The sequence below is a fragment of the Pseudophryne corroboree genome, chromosome 6, assembly GCF_028390025.1.
Source record: "Pseudophryne corroboree isolate aPseCor3 chromosome 6, aPseCor3.hap2, whole genome shotgun sequence".
Taxonomy (NCBI): domain Eukaryota; kingdom Metazoa; phylum Chordata; class Amphibia; order Anura; family Myobatrachidae; genus Pseudophryne; species Pseudophryne corroboree.
Window position 1 is genome coordinate 666067156 of NC_086449.1, and position 17147 is coordinate 666084302.

Here is a 17147-nt window from a genome sequence, read left to right on the forward strand (position 1 = left end):
CCCCTCCCATAAGGAACTGCTTTAGGACATCCCCAATGTTTATCCTTGTGGAGCCCAGTGTACCCCGCAGCAGAAAACGAGTTTTATGGTAAGAACTTACCTTTGTTAAAACTCTTTCTGGGAGGTACACTGGGCTCCACAAGGCGTCCACCCTGACGCGCTTAGCTTCTTTGGTTTGGTATGGCATTAGCCGCTGACACTTCTCCTGTCGTGAGGATGTGGTGTTTGTGGCTACTAACTGTTGTCGTCTCTTTTCCTGCTACTGCATTTGGGCTGGTTAACTAAAAACTGAGCTCCTATGCAGGGAGGCGGGGTTATAGAGGAGGCGTCTTGGGAACAGTCAAAGCTTTTGAGCCTGTTGGTGCCTCGGATCAAGATCCTACTCTACTCCCCCAATGTCTATCCTTGTGGAGTCCTGTGTACCTCGCAGAAAGAGTTTTAACAAAGGTAAGTTCTTACCATAAAACTCGTTTTTGTCAAAGCTGCTCATAATCGGCAGATTTGACCTATGGATTTAAAACTGCAACAGGAATCCATTCTAAACCTGACTTGTTTAAAATTGATTTCTGTTGCTTTATTTAAAACTTTGGCTTTGACAAACCATGGGTTAGTGAATCTAGCCCTAGTGCAGGCATTCCCAACCACGGTCCTCAAGGCACACCAACAGTGCAGGTTTTAGTGATATCCAGGTTGCAGCACAGATGGTTAAATCAAAATAAATGAGCTACTAATTAAGTCACCTGTGCTGCAGCCTGGTTATCACTAAAACCTGCACTGTTGGTGTGCCTTGAGGACCGTGGTTGGGAATGCCTGCCCTAGTGTAACACCTGAAATGATTGCCTTAAGGCCCATACACACTATAGGAGAAAGTAAAAGATCTCGATTAGAGGGGCCAATCTGAGCGGGGTCTTGTACAATCTTGTGGAGTGTGTACACTCATTGTCGTCAACGATGCGCGCTCCCACGCATCGTTAACAACCCACTCCTACGTCTGTACATGTTCAGTTGTCCTCTAACGACAGCCATGCAGCATGGGTGTCGTTACCCCCGCCACCCACCCACTGTCACTCCCTTCCTCGCTGGCTCACCGATGCCGGCAACCCGCCCGGTCCCCGCCGCCGCCAATATCTATGTCGGCGGGGACTCGTTTAGTGTGTATGGGGCTTCAGTGTATTATGTATTGGCACACACTAGCACATTGTTTTATAGTCTGTTGCTGCAATAATTACATTTCTTTTCTAAAATAATTGTATTCTGTTTTAACAGATTTGGGACAAAACTACTTTGGAGTGTCTGAAAATTCTAACAGGACATACTGGATCCGTACTTTGTTTACAGTATGATGAGCGAGTCATAGTAACTGGTTCTTCAGACTCCACTGTAAGGTAACGTTTCTCAATTATGCTGTTAAGTCATTCTGATTTTGGTGGTTTAGAAAAGGCTTTATAAAAGGAAGAAATTACCTAAATTTTCTCCCAAATGACCAGTTCCAATGTGGGAGTTACCCAGCTTCCAGAAAAGGTAAACTGCAGTTGCCTTCTGATCCTCTTATAATCCCAGCTGCTTTGGTTCAGTCTAGCACTGGAGCATATTAGTGCTAGCTTGCAGTAGAATATGAAATATTAATGCTATTTATTTATTTTTTGCATAAAAGACTAGAAACCTAATGCAAAAATGATCAGTTTGGCTATTAAACATGTTTTAAAGGCATCCCAAAGAAAATAAATTTTAATAACTTTCATGAGTTAATACAGGTTGAGTATCCCTTATCCAAAATGCTTGGGACCAGAAGTATTTTGAATATCAGATTTTTCCGTATTTTGGAATAATTGCATACCATAATGAGATGATATGGCGATGGGACCTAAGTCTAAGCAAAGCATGCATTTATGTTTCATATACACCTTATACACACAGCCTGTAGGTCATTTTTGCCATTATTTTTAATGACTTTGTGCATTAATCAAAGTGTGTGGACATTCACACAATTTATTTGTTTCATATACACCTTATACACACAGCCTGAAGGTCATTTAATACAATATTTTTAATAACTTTGTGTATTAAACAAGGTTTGTGTACATTGAGCCATCAGAAAACAAAGGTTTCACTACTTCACACTCAACTCAAAAAATTCCGTATTTCGGAATATTTGGATATGGGATACTCAACCTGTAACACATTATTTTAACTGTATTTAGGTGAACTGGATAGGACATTATGCTGTATTTTAGAGGTGGAATATAAAGGGTTTGGGCAATATGTAAGCAGGCTGTTGGGGAATTTCTGCACGTCTTCCTGTATATTTAAGCTGCAATCATTTTGAAAGCAAAACCTGGTTGGTTTTGCCATGTAAATAATTGCTGCTTTAAAAATACAGGCAAACTCGCAGAAATTCTGGAACAGCCTGCATCTCGCAGACTATTACATTATGTCCATCATCTGTTTCTATACCAGTTTTACCTGCCCTATATATAGTTACTTGACCTCTGCTGGTTTCTTTTCTTGTACAGTGTGTGTTTATTGAGATGAAAGTCAACAACACATACAAGATATCATGTAAGACCCACAATAAAATATGTGCAAATAAATGACAAAAGAAAAAGGTACAGTAAGTGGGCAGTCAGAGTGAATGTTAGCAAATAATCAGATACATCCCATCACAGAGAGAGAGAAAAATACAATAAATTGCTAAAAGATTAACAGTAACAAGAGAAGGAAATATTAGAATAATGAGGGGGAAGGGAAGAAATAAAGAGAAGGAATTAAGGAAGGGTAGTCATCCGCTAGAATCTGTGTGCCCTAGTGGGAGAAGAATCAACATGTACACTATAATCCGCTTATTCTCTGAAGGTTAACCAGCTGTGCCAGGTAGGTGTGAAATTTGAGACGGGGGATTTAAAAAACAGAGTAAGATCTTCCACAATCATATAGTGGTCTATCCTCTGAAACCATTGGGAAATAGAAGGGCAAGCCGGAGTTCTACAATAGCATGGTGTGGTGGCCATTGCGGTATTCTTCAGATGCCTTAAGGAGGTTTTATATGTTGAGAGAGGTATGTCTATTAAGTTAAACAACCAAAACTCAGGCGTATCTGGCAGAGGGAGTTTAGTGATCTCACCCATCACTTTACGGACTGTCTGCCAGAAATTCGCTAAGACCGGACAGGACTACCAAATATGGGTGGTACCAATTGCCTTGTCGCATCGCCAGCAAGTATCAGGTAAACTTGGAATCACCCTGTGGATTTGCACCGGACACCTATACCACCTAGCTAGAAGTTTATATTGAGTTGCTAGTACTTGGATCGAAGAGAAGCCAACAAATGTATAACAGAATATGCGGGCCCACTGAGCTTCATCCAGGTCCCTGTCAAGTTCCCCCTGCCAGGCCGACACATATGAAGGTAACTGAGAATGAAAGCTTTCAAAACACATCTGGTATAACTGAGAAATGTCATGGCACATTCTCAGTCATACAGTACGATTCAAATTTGGTAGGGGTCCACCTGCTACAAGGGAGGGCACATAGGGTAGAACCACAAGGCAGGTGGTGCTCCCTTTGAAGATCCATGAAGGGCCGTTGGCCACAGTCAGTGACGAAGTGGAATAGACAGTACGTGAAACACCCCCAGAGGACCACTAAGTCTGTCCACGGGCGGAGACACCTGGAGGAAAACCTTGAAAAGCAGTTTAGAATAGTACCCAACAGTGCGCATAGGCAGCTAGTCTGTGCAGTATCTTAAGAGGGGCTTTCCCAACCCCAGAGACAAATGTAAAAAAAGAAGAAAAGATACTACTTCACCAGCGCCTGCCCCGTTTGTAACGGGGTGATCCACCTCTTACTCTCCGATAGTGTCTCCTGGTAAGGAGTGTTCGTATCAATTGATTACCGGAAAATAGAGGGAAAAGCAAAGAATAGTGTGATAACGTAAAAACAAGCACTTTAATTAACACATCATTCTAAAAACATATAAATTCCAATATGGAAGAGAAACTGGTCAGTGACACAGCATGTGTCAACAATGGACAGAAACATTCACATTAAAAAAAATCCACCCTCAAGAGAGGAACGGAAGCAATGGCTGATTACCGATTCCTGGTGAACTGACATGCATCAGTTCTAATGCGCATGTGAATCTCGGTGGTCTCTCCCAGCTGCAGCAGGGGGATCTCCCGGTCTCAGTATTCTCCAGGCGCCGGTTCAGTCCATAAGCATCAGTATCAACATGTGGGGGAAGAAAAGGCAAGGTACCCACGCGTTCCGACCCGCCTCGGGTCTTTCTCAAGGTCTGCTGCCAAAAGTAGAATGCCTCACTAGCTCCAATAGTCCTGATTATATCCCCACCCTCCGGATTCCATTGGTCCCAGCACAGCTGATCCCTATACATTCAATTACCTATATGTCCATGATCATTGTGTGCTAAGACCAGTTCCGTCTCTGTATATCACGCTGCCATAGCAACTCCAATCGGCAATTTCTTACACTGGTCATGTGACCGTGGTCACGTGCACGTCCGTTCCCGTCGTCACGCACCCGGCAAATGTTGTCTGCTCCTGTGGCGTCCGGCCGTTGCCATCATAACCTCAGTCCCGTTCAGCCGGATGTAGACGAACATTACACAGACATGGCTCGTTCTCAGAGGCCGGTCACGTGACCATCACTATCGTCATTGTTCCGTCCCTCCTAGCATTTATTGTTGTCATGGAAATCCTCTTAGGGTCGTAAGAGAATTGTACTGTATACTTTCCACATATATATCAATTAGTGGACATCAGTTCAGTGTTATTTCATATCTAATAAAAGAATGAAGAAATTACTAACATATATGAAACTGTAGCGGGATGATAAATATAGCACATACCAGTTGACAAACCCTCCACCATGTATAGAGTAGGAAGGTTGGTGTATTACAGGTAAGGAAGAGAGAAAGGTACAGAATTCAAAAAGGGGACCTTTTTCAGACTAACAGTATCTTAGAATTGATCCTAATTTTGTGGTTTGGAGAACCACAAACCTAAAATTCAATTGAATATATTTAAGTAAAATGACTAGTATATAACAGGTTACCGAGGGACGTTGTCCGAGATCCACCAAAACAAGAAGGATGGTGGAAAGCAGGGCACCGCCCCTCTATAGGTTATTTTACAAGGGGGAGAGAAAAAAGGTCATCCCTAAATGGGTCGATATTGAAAAAGGGGGGAGGGACTAGAGGAACCATTTTATTTCGAATTCCAGATTCAGTCCCCCTGGCTGAAGGGTACCCAGTTCATAGATCATCTTCATTTCAGCTTTAGCCAGTTGTTGTGCTGAGTCCCGCCTTCGCCAGTGTCCCTTTACCCATCTTAGGCCTATGAATCTTTTTATTGCTTTGGTAGAGCAGTCATGATGTTTCCTGAAGTGATCTGAGAGAGCGTGTGTCTCTAGACCTCTTTTGATGTTTCTTATGTGCTCACCCCATCGCACTTTCAACGGTCTCGAGGTCCTTCCAATGTAAAAGAGATTACAATCGCACTCTATGGCATAAATGGCATTTTTTGTGTTGCAAGTGATGAAGTCTTTAATCTCAGATCTCTTCCCATTAATGGAGACTTCACTTGTTTTGCTTTGATCTTTTACTTCCCTACATGCAACACAATTCAAACACCGGTGGAATCCTTTTGTTTTGATTCCTAGTCGTGTGGTAGGTGGTAATGCGCTACGAACAAGGCTATTACCCAAATTGGGTGCTTTCCTGTACACGCATTTAACTCTCTGTGGGAGCTGTGATCCCAAAATCGGGTCCTTCTGTAGGATCCCCCAATGTTTCTTAAGAATTCTTTCAATAGTTTTTGATTGATCACTAAAGGTAGTTACAAAGGCCCACTGGTAGTCCCCCTGATTATCGTTCGGTTGTGGTTCCACATTTTTACTCAAAAGGAGGTTCCTCTCAATCTCATGGACCTCCTTCGTGGCTTCTACAACCTTCTCCCTTTTGTATCCACAGGATATGAACTTAGTTTGCATTTCCTTGGCTTGTTCGGAGAACACTTCCCTAGTCGAGCAGTTTCTCCTAACCCTCTTCAATTGTCCCACCGGTATCGTTTGTAACCAGGTAGGGTGGTGACAACTGCTCGCGTTAATGTAACTGCATGAATCCGTGGGTTTCACATAATTTTTGGTGTGGATGCGATTCCCTTCTGTATAAATGGTTAAATCCAAAAAGTTTATACTTGTCCTACTCTTAGTGAAGGTCAGTTCAATATTCAGCGTATTTTGGTTCAGGTGCGTACAGAACTCGTGCAGGGATGTCTCATCTCCCTGCCAAACAAAAAGGACATCATCTATATATCTGGACCATGACACCAAGCCCGCCCCGAGCTGATGACCACTCCAGACATGTTCTGCCTCCCAACATCCCATGAAGATGGCATAGCTCGGGGCGAACTTGGTGCCCATGGCGGTCCCGACTTTTTGTAGATAGAAATCGTCCTTAAAGGCAAAGTAATTATTTTGGAGTGTAAACATCACACCCTCTATGATGAATTCTTGTAGCCCTTCATTTAGTGTACTTTCCTGTAAATACTTCCGTATTGCTTTTATGCCATCTTTATGATCTATGATGGTGTACAAAGACCGTACATCGGCCGTCACCAAAATATATTCCTCCTTCCATTCAACCCCCTCCAACAATCTCAAAACATCCGAGGTGTCCTTTAGGTGTGATTTGTTCAAAAGGACCAAGGGTTGGAGGTAATAGTCATTTTCTTGTGAAGAGGGTTAGGAGAAACTGCTCGACTAGGGAAGTGTTCTCCGAACAAGCCAAGGAAATGCAAACTAAGTTCATATCCTGTGGATACAAAAGGGAGAAGGTTGTAGAAGCCACGAAGGAGGTCCATGAGATTGAGAGGAACCTCCTTTTGAGTAAAAATGTGGAACCACAACCGAACGATAATCAGGGGGACTACCAGTGGGCCTTTGTAACTACCTTTAGTGATCAATCAAAAACTATTGAAAGAATTCTTAAGAAACATTGGGGGATCCTACAGAAGGACCCGATTTTGGGATCACAGCTCCCACAGAGAGTTAAATGCGTGTACAGGAAAGCACCCAATTTGGGTAATAGCCTTGTTCGTAGCGCATTACCACCTACCACACGACTAGGAATCAAAACAAAAGGATTCCACCGGTGTATGAATTGTGTTGCATGTAGGGAAGTAAAAGATCAAAGCAAAACAAGTGAAGTCTCCATTAATGGGAAGAGATCTGAGATTAAAGACTTCATCACTTGCAACACAAAAAATGCCATTTATGCCATAGAGTGCGATTGTAATCTCTTTTACATTGGAAGGACCTCGAGACCGTTGAAAGTGCGATGGGGTGAGCACATAAGAAACATCAAAAGAGGTCTAGAGACACACGCTCTCTCAGATCCCTTCAGGAAACATCATGACTGCTCTACCAAAGCAATAAAAAGATTCATAGGCCTACGATGGGTAAAGGGACACTGGCGAAGGCGGGACTCAGCACAACAGCTGGCTAAAGCTGAAATGAAGATGATCTATGAACTGGGTACCCTTCAGCCAGGGGGACTGAATCTGGAATTCGAAATAAAATGGTTCCTCTAGTCCCTCCCCCCTTTTTCAATATCGACCCATTTAGGGATGACCTTTTTTCTCTCCCCCTTGTAAAATAACCTATAGAGGGGCGGTGCCCTGCTTTCCACCATCCTTCTTGTTTTGGTGGATCTCGGACAACGTCCCTCGGTAACCCGTTATATACTAGTCATTTTACTTAAATATATTCAATTGAATTTTAGGTTTGTGGTTCTCCAAACCACAAAATTAGGATCAATTCTAAGATACTGTTAGTCTGAAAAAGGTCCCCTTTTTGAATTCTGTACCTTTCTCTCTTACTTACCTGTAATACACCAACCTTCCTACTCTATACATGGTGGAGGGTTTGTCAACTGGAATGTGCTATATTTATCATCCCGCTACAGTTTCATATATGTTAGTAATTTCTTCATTCTTTTATTAGATATGAAATAACACTGAACTGATGTCCACTAATTGATATATATGTGGAAAGTATACAGTACAATTCTCTTACTACCCTAAGAGGATTTCCATGACAACAATAAATGCTAGGAGGGACGGAACAATGACGATAGTGATGGTCACGTGACCGGCCTCTGAGAACGAGCCATGTCTGTGTAATGTTCGTCTACATCCGGCTGAACGGGACTGAGGTTGTGATGGCAACGGCCGGACGCCACAGGAGCAGACAACATACGCCGGGTGCGTGACGACGGGAACGGACGTGCACGTGACCACGGTCACATGACCAGTGTAAGAAATTGCCGATTGGAGTTGCTATGGCAGCGTGATATACAGAGACGGAACTGGTCTTAGCACACAATGATCATGGACATATAGGTAATTGAATGTATAGGGATCAGCTGTGCTGGGACCAATGGAATCCGGAGGGTGGGGATATAATCAGGACTATTGGAGCTAGTGAGGCATTCTACTTTTGGCAGCAGACCTTGAGAAAGACCCGAGGCGGGTCGGAACGCGTGGGTACCTTGCCTTTTCTTCCCCCACATGTTGATACTGATGCTTATGGACTGAACCGGCGCCTGGAGAATACTGAGACCGGGAGATCCCCCTGCTGCAGCTGGGAGAGACCACCGAGATGCACATGCGCATTAGAACTGATGCATGTCAGTTCACCAGGAATCGGTAATCAGCCATTGCTTCCGTTCCTCTCTTGAGGGTGGATTTTTTTTAATGTGAATGTTTCTGTCCATTGTTGACACATGCTGTGTCACTGACCAGTTTCTCTTCCATATTGGAATTTATATGTTTTTAGAATGATGTGTTAATTAAAGTGCTTGTTTTTACGTTATCACACTATTCTTTGCTTTTCCCTCTATTTTCCGGTAATCAATTGATACGAACACTCCTTACCAGGAGACACTATCGGAGAGTAAAGGCCCCCATCCACTAGTCCGATTTGGACAGTTTTCTTCAGATTTCGACGCATCTGACCGTCAAATCTGAAGAAAAATGTCACATCGGATGGCTCTTCCGATCCGATGCGCACTCCCGTGTCAGATTTGTCTGAACTACAAATCTCTGAGGCTGCCCCAACTATTTATCGGAATCTGAAGAAATCAGGTGCACATCGGATTGTTTTTTTTTCTTCAGATGTATCTGATCAGATTCATCTGAAGCGTCACTTGACTGGCATCTCCCTGGCCACTCCCACCCACCAAGAGGGGGAACAGCGGCAGCAGCAGCATCAGATCAATCGCATGTAGCATGTGTGCATCAGATATATCTGATGCGATCTGACACATGATAGATCGCATCAGATACATCTGAAGTGAATGTAGTGAAAATTAAGCCCAGGGTCAGATCCGATTCCCGGGAAGCTCCCGGGAGAGCTCAAGAGAAATCTGATGAGATCTGCAGTTCAGACAAGTCTGAGTAGTGGATGGCCACCTTAAGAGGTGGATCACCCCGTTACAAACGGGGCAGGCGTTGGTGAAGTAGTATCTTTTCTTCTTTTTTTACCTGGAGGAAAACCTGTTATCTAAGATGGGCGTAGGCAACGAAGCCCCTGGGGTAAATACCAGAGATAGTCTAAATTTCTTCCAACATTGGAGTGTGGGCCACAATGCGGGATGCTTATAACAAGGGCATTGAACTGTCCAAGGAAGAACATGTGTTGGAACAGTGGTTGCGTGAGACACAATTGGCAGCCATTGTATCAAAACAGGTAGTCTGAGTATCTCAACGATTCTAGCTAAATGGACTCAATAATAATATGTTTGAAAGAGGGCCACCTCTAAAGCGACTTTGTGTCAAAGTAGTTTGTAAATTTCGAGGTCTGCCAGACCCCCATATAAAGCGTTCCGCAAGGCCTTGTAACTCTCTAAAAAAGGACATAGGAATAGTAGTAGGCAAGGCTTGTAACAGGATAAACCTTTCTGTAAAACAATAATTTTTATTGTGTTGAGCCTACCCAACCAGCAAAGGCTCAATAGTGACCATTTCTGAAAGTCTTTTTCTCTGACGTCCTAGTGGATGCTGGGAACTCCGTAAGGACCATGGGGAATAGCGGCTCCGCAGGAGACTGGGCACAAAAGTAAAGCTTTAGGACTACCTGGTGTGCACTGGCTCCTCCCCCTATGACCCTCCTCCAAGCCTCAGTTAGATTTTTGTGCCCGAACGAGAAGGGTGCACACTAGGGGCTCTCCTGAGCTGCTTAGTGAAAAGTTTAGTTTTAGGTTTGTTATTTTCAGTGAGACCTGCTGGCAACAGGCTCACTGCATCGAGGGACTAAGGGGAGAAGAAGCGAACTCACCTGCGTGCAGAGTGGATTGGGCTTCTTAGGCTACTGGACACCATTAGCTCCAGAGGGATCGAACACAGGCCCAGCCATGGAGTCCGGTCCCAGAGCCGCGCCGCCGGCCCCCTTACAGAGCCAGAAGCAAGAAGAGGTCCGGAAAATCGCCGGCAGAAGACATCCTGTCTTCACCAAGGTAGCGCACAGCACTGCAGCTGTGCGCCATTGCTCCTCAGCACACTTCACACTTCGGTCACTGAGGGTGCAGGGCGCTAGGGGGGGGGGCGCCCTGAGCAGCAATAAAAACACCTTGGCTGGCGAAAATACATCACATATAGCCCCCAGGGCTATATGGATGAATTTTAACCCCTGCCAGATTACACTGAAAAACGGGAGAAAAGGCCGCCGAGAAAGGGGCGGAGCCTATCTCCTCAGCACACTGGCGGCATTTTCCCTCACAGCTCCGTTGGAGGGAAGCTCCCTGGCTCTCCCCTGCAGTCACTACACTACAGAAAGGGTTAAAAAAGAGAGGGGGGCACTAATTAGGCGCAGTATAAACAATACAGCAGCTATAAGGGGAAAAACACTTATATAAGGTTATCCCTGTATATATATATATAGCGCTCTGGTGTGTGCTGGCAAACTCTCCCTCTGTCTCCCCAAAGGGCTAGTGGGGTCCTGTCCTCTATCAGAGCATTCCCTGTGTGTGTGCTGTGTGTCGGTACGTTTGTGTCGACATGTATGAGGAGGAAAATGATGTGGAGGCGGAGCAAATTGCCTGTAATAGGGATGTCACCCCCTAGGGGGTCGACACCTGAGTGGATGAACTGCTGGAAGGAATTACATGACAGTGTCAGCTCTTTACAAAAGACAGTGATTGACATGAGACAGCCGGCTACTCAGCTTGTGCCTGTCCAGACGTCTCATAGGCCGTCAGGGGCTCTAAAGCGCCCGTTACCTCAGATGGCAAATACAGACGCCGACACGGATACTGACTCCAGTGTCGACGGTGAAGAGACAAATATGACTTCCAGTAGGGCCACACGTTACATGATTGAGGCAATGGAAAATGTTTTACACATTTCTGATAATACGAGTACCACCAATAGGGGTATTATGTTCAGTGAGGAAAAACTACCTGTAGTTTTCCTGAATCTGAGAAATTAAATGAGGTGTGTGATGAAGCGTAGGTTTCCCCCGATAAAAAAACTGATAATTTCTAAAAAGTTATTGGCATATATCCTTTCCCGCCAGAGGTTAGGGTGCGTTGGGAAACACCCCCTAGGGGGGATAAAGCGCTCACACGCTTGTCAAAACAAGGGCTCTACCCTCTCCTGAGATGGCCGCCCTTAAGGATCCTGCTGATAGAAAGCAGGAGGGTATCCTAAAATGTATTTCTCTGATGTCCTAGTGGATGCTGGGGACTCCGAAAGGACCATGGGGAATAGCGGCTCCGCAGGAGACTGGGCACAAAAGTAAAAGCTTTAGGACTACCTGGTGTGCACTGGCTCCTCCCCCCATGACCCTCCTCCAAGCCTCAGTTAGATTTTTGTGCCCGAACGAGAAGGGTGCATACTAAGGGGCTCTCCTGAGCTGCTTAGAGTAAAAGTTTAAAGTAGGTTTTTTATTTTCAGTGAGACCTGCTGGCAACAGGCTCACTGCACCGAGGGACTAAGGGGAGAAGAAGCGAACTCACCTGCGTGCAGAGTGGATTGGGCTTCTTAGGCTACTGGACATTAGCTCCAGAGGGACGATCACAGGCCCAGCCATGGATGGGTCCCAGAGCCGCGCCGCCGGCCCCCTTACAGAGCCAGAAGACTGAAGAGGTCCGGAAAATCGGCGGCAGAAGACGTCCTGTCTTCAATAAGGTAGCGCACAGCACCGCAGCTGTGCGCCATTGCTCTCAGCACACTTCACACTCCGGTCACTGAGGGTGCAGGGCGCTGGGGGGGGGGGGCGCCCTGAGACGCAATAAAAACACCTTTATATGGCAAAAAATACATCACATATAGCTCCTGGGCTATATGGATGCATTTAACCCCTGCCAATTTTTCCATAAAAAAAGCGGGAGAAAGGCCGCCGAGAAGGAGGCGGAGCCTATCTCCTCAGCACACTGGCGCCATTTTTTCCTCACAGCTCCGTTGGAGGAAAGCTCCCTGACTCTCCCCTGCAGTCCTGCACTACAGAAACAGGGTAAAACAAGAGAGGGGGGGCACTAATTTGGCAGATAAATATATACAGCAGCTATATCAGGGAGAAACACTTATATAAGGTTATCCCTGTATATATATATATATATATATATATAGCGCTCTGGTGTGTGCTGGCAAACTCTCCCTCCGTCTCCCCAAAGGGCTAGTGGGGTCCTGTCCTCTATCAGAGCATTCCCTGTGTGTGTGCTGTGTGTCGGTACGTTGTGTCGACATGTATGAGGAGGAAAATGGTGTGGAGGCGGAGCAATTGCCTGTATTAGTGATGTCACCCCCTAGGGAGTCGACACCTGACTGGATGGTCTTATGGAAGGAATTACGTGATAGTGTCAGCACTTTACAAAAGACTGTTGACGACATGAGACAGCCGGCAAATCAGTTAATACCTGTACAGGCGTCTCAAACACCGTCAGGGGCTCTAAAGCGCCCGTTACCTCAGATGGTCGACACAGACACTGACTCCAGTGTCGACGGTGAGGAAACAAACGTATTTTCCAGTAGGGCCACACGTTACATGATCACGGCAATGAAGGAGGTTTTGAACATTTCTGATACTACAAGTACCACAAAAAAGGGTATTATGTGGGGTGTGAAAAAACTACCCGTAGTTTTTCCTGAATCAGATGAATTAAATGAGGTGTGTGATGAAGCGTGGGTTTCCCCCGATAAAAAACTGCTCATTTCTAAAAAATTATTGGCATTATACCCTTTCCCGCCAGAGGTTAGGGCGCGTTGGGAAACATCCCCTAGGGTAGATAAGGCGCTCACACGCTTATCAAAACAAGTGGCGTTACCGTCTCCTGATACGGCCGCCCTCAAGGAACCAGCTGATAGGAAGCTGGAAAATATCCTAAAAAGTATATACACACATACTGGTATTATACTGCGACCAGCAATCGCCTCAGCCTGGATGTGCAGTGCTGGGGTGGCTTGGTCGGATTCCCTGACTGAAAATATTGATACCCTGGACAGGGACAATATATTATTGACTATAGAGCATTTAAAGGATGCATTTCTATATATGCGAGATGCACAGAGGGATATTTGCACTCTGGCATCAAGAGTAAGTGCGCTGTCCATTTCTGCCAGAAGAGGGTTATGGACGCGACAGTGGTCAGGTGATGCGGATTCCAAACGGCATATGGAAGTATTGCCGTATAAAGGGGAGTAGTTATTTGGGGTCGGTCTATCGGACCTGGTGGCCACGGCAACGGCTGGGAAATCCACCTTTTTACCCCAGGTCACCTCTCAGCAGAAAAAGACACCGTCTTTTCAGGCTCAGTCCTTTCGTCCCCATAAGGGCAAGCGGGCAAAAGGCCACTCATATCTGCCCCGGGGCAGAGGAAGGGGAAAAAGACTGCAGCAGACAGCCTCTTCCCACGAACAGAAGCCCTCCCCCGCTTCTGCCAAGTCCTCAGCATGACGCTGGGGCCTTACAAGCGGACTCAGGCACGGTGGGGGCCCGTCTCAAGAATTTCAACGCACAGTGGGCTCACTCGCAAGTGGACCCCTGGATCCTGCAGGTAGTATCTCAGGGGTACAAATTGGAATTCGAGACGTCTCCCCCTTGCCGGTTCCTGAAGTCTGCTTTACCAACGTCTCCCCCCGACAGGGAGGCAGTATTGGAAGCCATTCACAAGCTGTATTCCCAGCAGGTGATAATCAAGGTACCCCTCCTACAACAGGGAAAGGGGTATTATTCCACGCTGTTTGTGGTACCGAAGCCGGACGGCTCGGTGAGACCTATTTTAAATCTGAAATCCTTGAACACTTACATACAAAGGTTCAAATTCAAGATGGAATCACTCAGAGCAGTGATAGCGAACCTGGAAGAAGGGGACTTTATGGTGTCTCTGGACATCAAGGATGCTTACCTCCATGTCCCAATTTGCCCTTCTCACCAAGGGTACCTCAGGTTTGTGGTACAGAACTGTCACTATCAGTTTCAGACGCTGCCGTTTGGATTGTCCACGGCACCCCGGGTCTTTACCAAGGTAATGGCCGAAATGATGATTCTTCTTCGAAGAAAAGGCGTCTTAATTATCCCTTACTTGGACGATCTCCTGATAAGGGCAAGGTCCAGAGAACAGTTAGAGGTCGGAGTAGCACTATCTCAAGTAGTACTACGACAGCACGGATGGATTCTAAATATTCCAAAATCGCAGCTGATTCCGACGACACGTCTGCTGTTCCTAGGGATGATTCTGGACACAGTACAGAAAAAGGTGTTTCTCCCGGAGGAGAAAGCCAGGGAGTTATCCGACCTAGTCAGGAACCTCCTAAAACCAGGCCAAGTGTCAGTGCATCAATGCACAAGGGTCCTGGGGAAAATGGTGGCTTCTTACGAAGCGATTCCATTCGGCAGATTCCACGCAAGAACTTTTCAGTGGGATCTGCTGGACAAATGGTCCGGATCGCATCTTCAAATGCATCAGCGGATAACCCTGTCTCCAAGGACAAGGGTGTCTCTCCTGTGGTGGTTACAGAGTGCTCATCTTCTAGAGGGCCGCAGATTCGGCATTCAGGACTGGGTCCTGGTGACCACGGATGCAGCCTGAGAGGCTGGGGAGCAGTCACACAGGGAAGAAATTTCCAGGGCTTGTGGTCAAGCATGGAAACGTCACTTCACATAAATATCCTGGAACTAAGGGCCATTTACAATGCCCTAAGTCAGGCAAGGCCTCTGCTTCAGGGTCAGCCAGTGTTGATCCAGTCGGACAACATCACGGCAGTCGCCCACGTAAACAGACAGGGCGGCACAAGAAGCAGGAGGGCAATGACGGAAGTTGCAAGGATTCTTCGCTGGGCGGAAAATCATGTGATAGCACTGTCAGCAGTGTTCATTCCGGGAGTGGACAACTGGGAAGCAGACTTCCTCAGCAGACACGACCTCCACCCGGGGGAGTGGGGACTTCACCCAGAAGTCTTCCACATGATTGTGAACCGTTGGGAAAAACCAAAGGTGGACATGATGGCGTCCCGCCTCAACAAAAAACTGGACAGATATTGCGCCAGGTCAAGGGACCCTCAGGCAATAGCTGTGGACGCTCTGGTAACACCGTGGGTGTACCAGTCAGTGTATGTGTTCCCTCCTCTGCCTCTCATACCCAAGGTACTGAGAATCATAAGAAGGAGAGGAGTAAGGACTATACTCGTAGCTCCGGATTGGCCAAGAAGGACTTGGTACCCGGAACTTCAAGAGATGCTCACGGAAGACCCGTGGCCTCTACCTCTAAGAAAGGACCTGCTCCAGCAGGGACCATGTCTGTTCCAAGACTTACCGCGGCTGCGTTTGACGGCATGGCGGTTGAACGCCGGATCCTGAAGGAAAAAGGCATTCCGGATGAAGTTATCCCTACCCTGATCAAAGCCAGGAAGTATGTAACTGTGCAACATTATCACCGTATTTGGCGTAAATATGTTGCGTGAGGCCAGGAAGGCCCCTACAGAGGAATTTCAACTGGGTCGTTTCCTGCATTTCCTGCAAACAGGACTGTCTATGGGCCTAAAATTAGGGTCCATTAAGGTTCAAATTTCGGCCCTGTCAATATTCTTCCAAAAAGAACTAGCTTCAGTTCCTGAAGTTAAGACGTTTGTCAAGGGAGTACTGCATATACAGCCTCCTTTTGTGCCTCCAGTGGCACCTTGGGATCTCAATGTAGTTTTGGGGTTCCTAAAATCACATTGGTTTGAACCACTCACCACTGTGGACTTAAAATATCTCACATGGAAAGTGGTAATGCTGTTAGCCCTGGCTTCAGCCAGGCATGTTTCAGAATTGGCGGCTTTATCCTATAAAAGCCCTTACCTAATTTTTCATACGGACAGGGCAGAATTGAGGACTCGTCCTCAATTTCTCCCTAAGGTGGTTTCAGCATTTCACTTAAACCAGCCTATTGTGGTGCCTGCGGCTACTAGGGACTTGGAGGATTCCAAGTTACTGGACGTAGTCAGGGCCCTGAAAATATATGTTTCCAGGACGGCTGGAGTCAGAAAATCTGACTCGCTGTTTATCCTGTATGCACCCAACAAGCTGGGTGCTCCTGCTTCTAAGCAGACTATTGCTCGTTGGATTTGTAGTACAATTCAGCTTGCACATTCTGTGGCAGGCCTGCCACAGCCAAAATCTGTAAAAGCCCATTCCACAAGGAAAGTGGGCTCATCTTGGGCGGCTGCCCGAGGGGTCTCGGCTTTACAACTTTGCCGAGCAGCTACTTGGTCAGGGGCAAACACGTTTGCTAAATTCTACAAATTTGATACCCTGGCTGAGGAGGACCTGGAGTTCTCTCATTCGGTGCTGCAGAGTCATCCGCACTCTCCCGCCCGTTTGGGAGCTTTGGTATAATCCCCATGGTCCTTTCGGAGTCCCCAGCATCCACTAGGACGTCAGAGAAAATAAGAATTTACTTACCGATAATTCTATTTCTCATAGTCCGTAGTGGATGCTGGGCGCCCATCCCAAGTGCGGATTGTCTGCAATACTTGTACATAATTATTGTTACAAAAATCGGGTTATTATTGTTGTGAGCCATCTTTTCAGAGGCTCCTCTGTTATCATGCTGTTAACTGGGTTCAGATCACAAGTTGTACGGTGTGATTGGT

The 17147-nt window shown here is 46.2% G+C and overlaps 1 protein-coding gene across 3 annotated transcripts in view; it reads left to right on the forward strand.

Annotated features, from left to right (window-relative positions):
* Positions 1-17147, forward strand: part of FBXW11 (F-box and WD repeat domain containing 11) — a 455869-nt gene that overhangs the window by 324735 nt on the left and 113987 nt on the right. For all 3 annotated transcript variants that reach the window (XM_063928243.1, XM_063928244.1, XM_063928245.1), the window contains one exon: positions 1267-1385. In XM_063928243.1, the coding sequence (XP_063784313.1) occupies positions 1267-1385 (119 nt within the window). The remainder of the gene's footprint in view (positions 1-1266; positions 1386-17147) is intronic.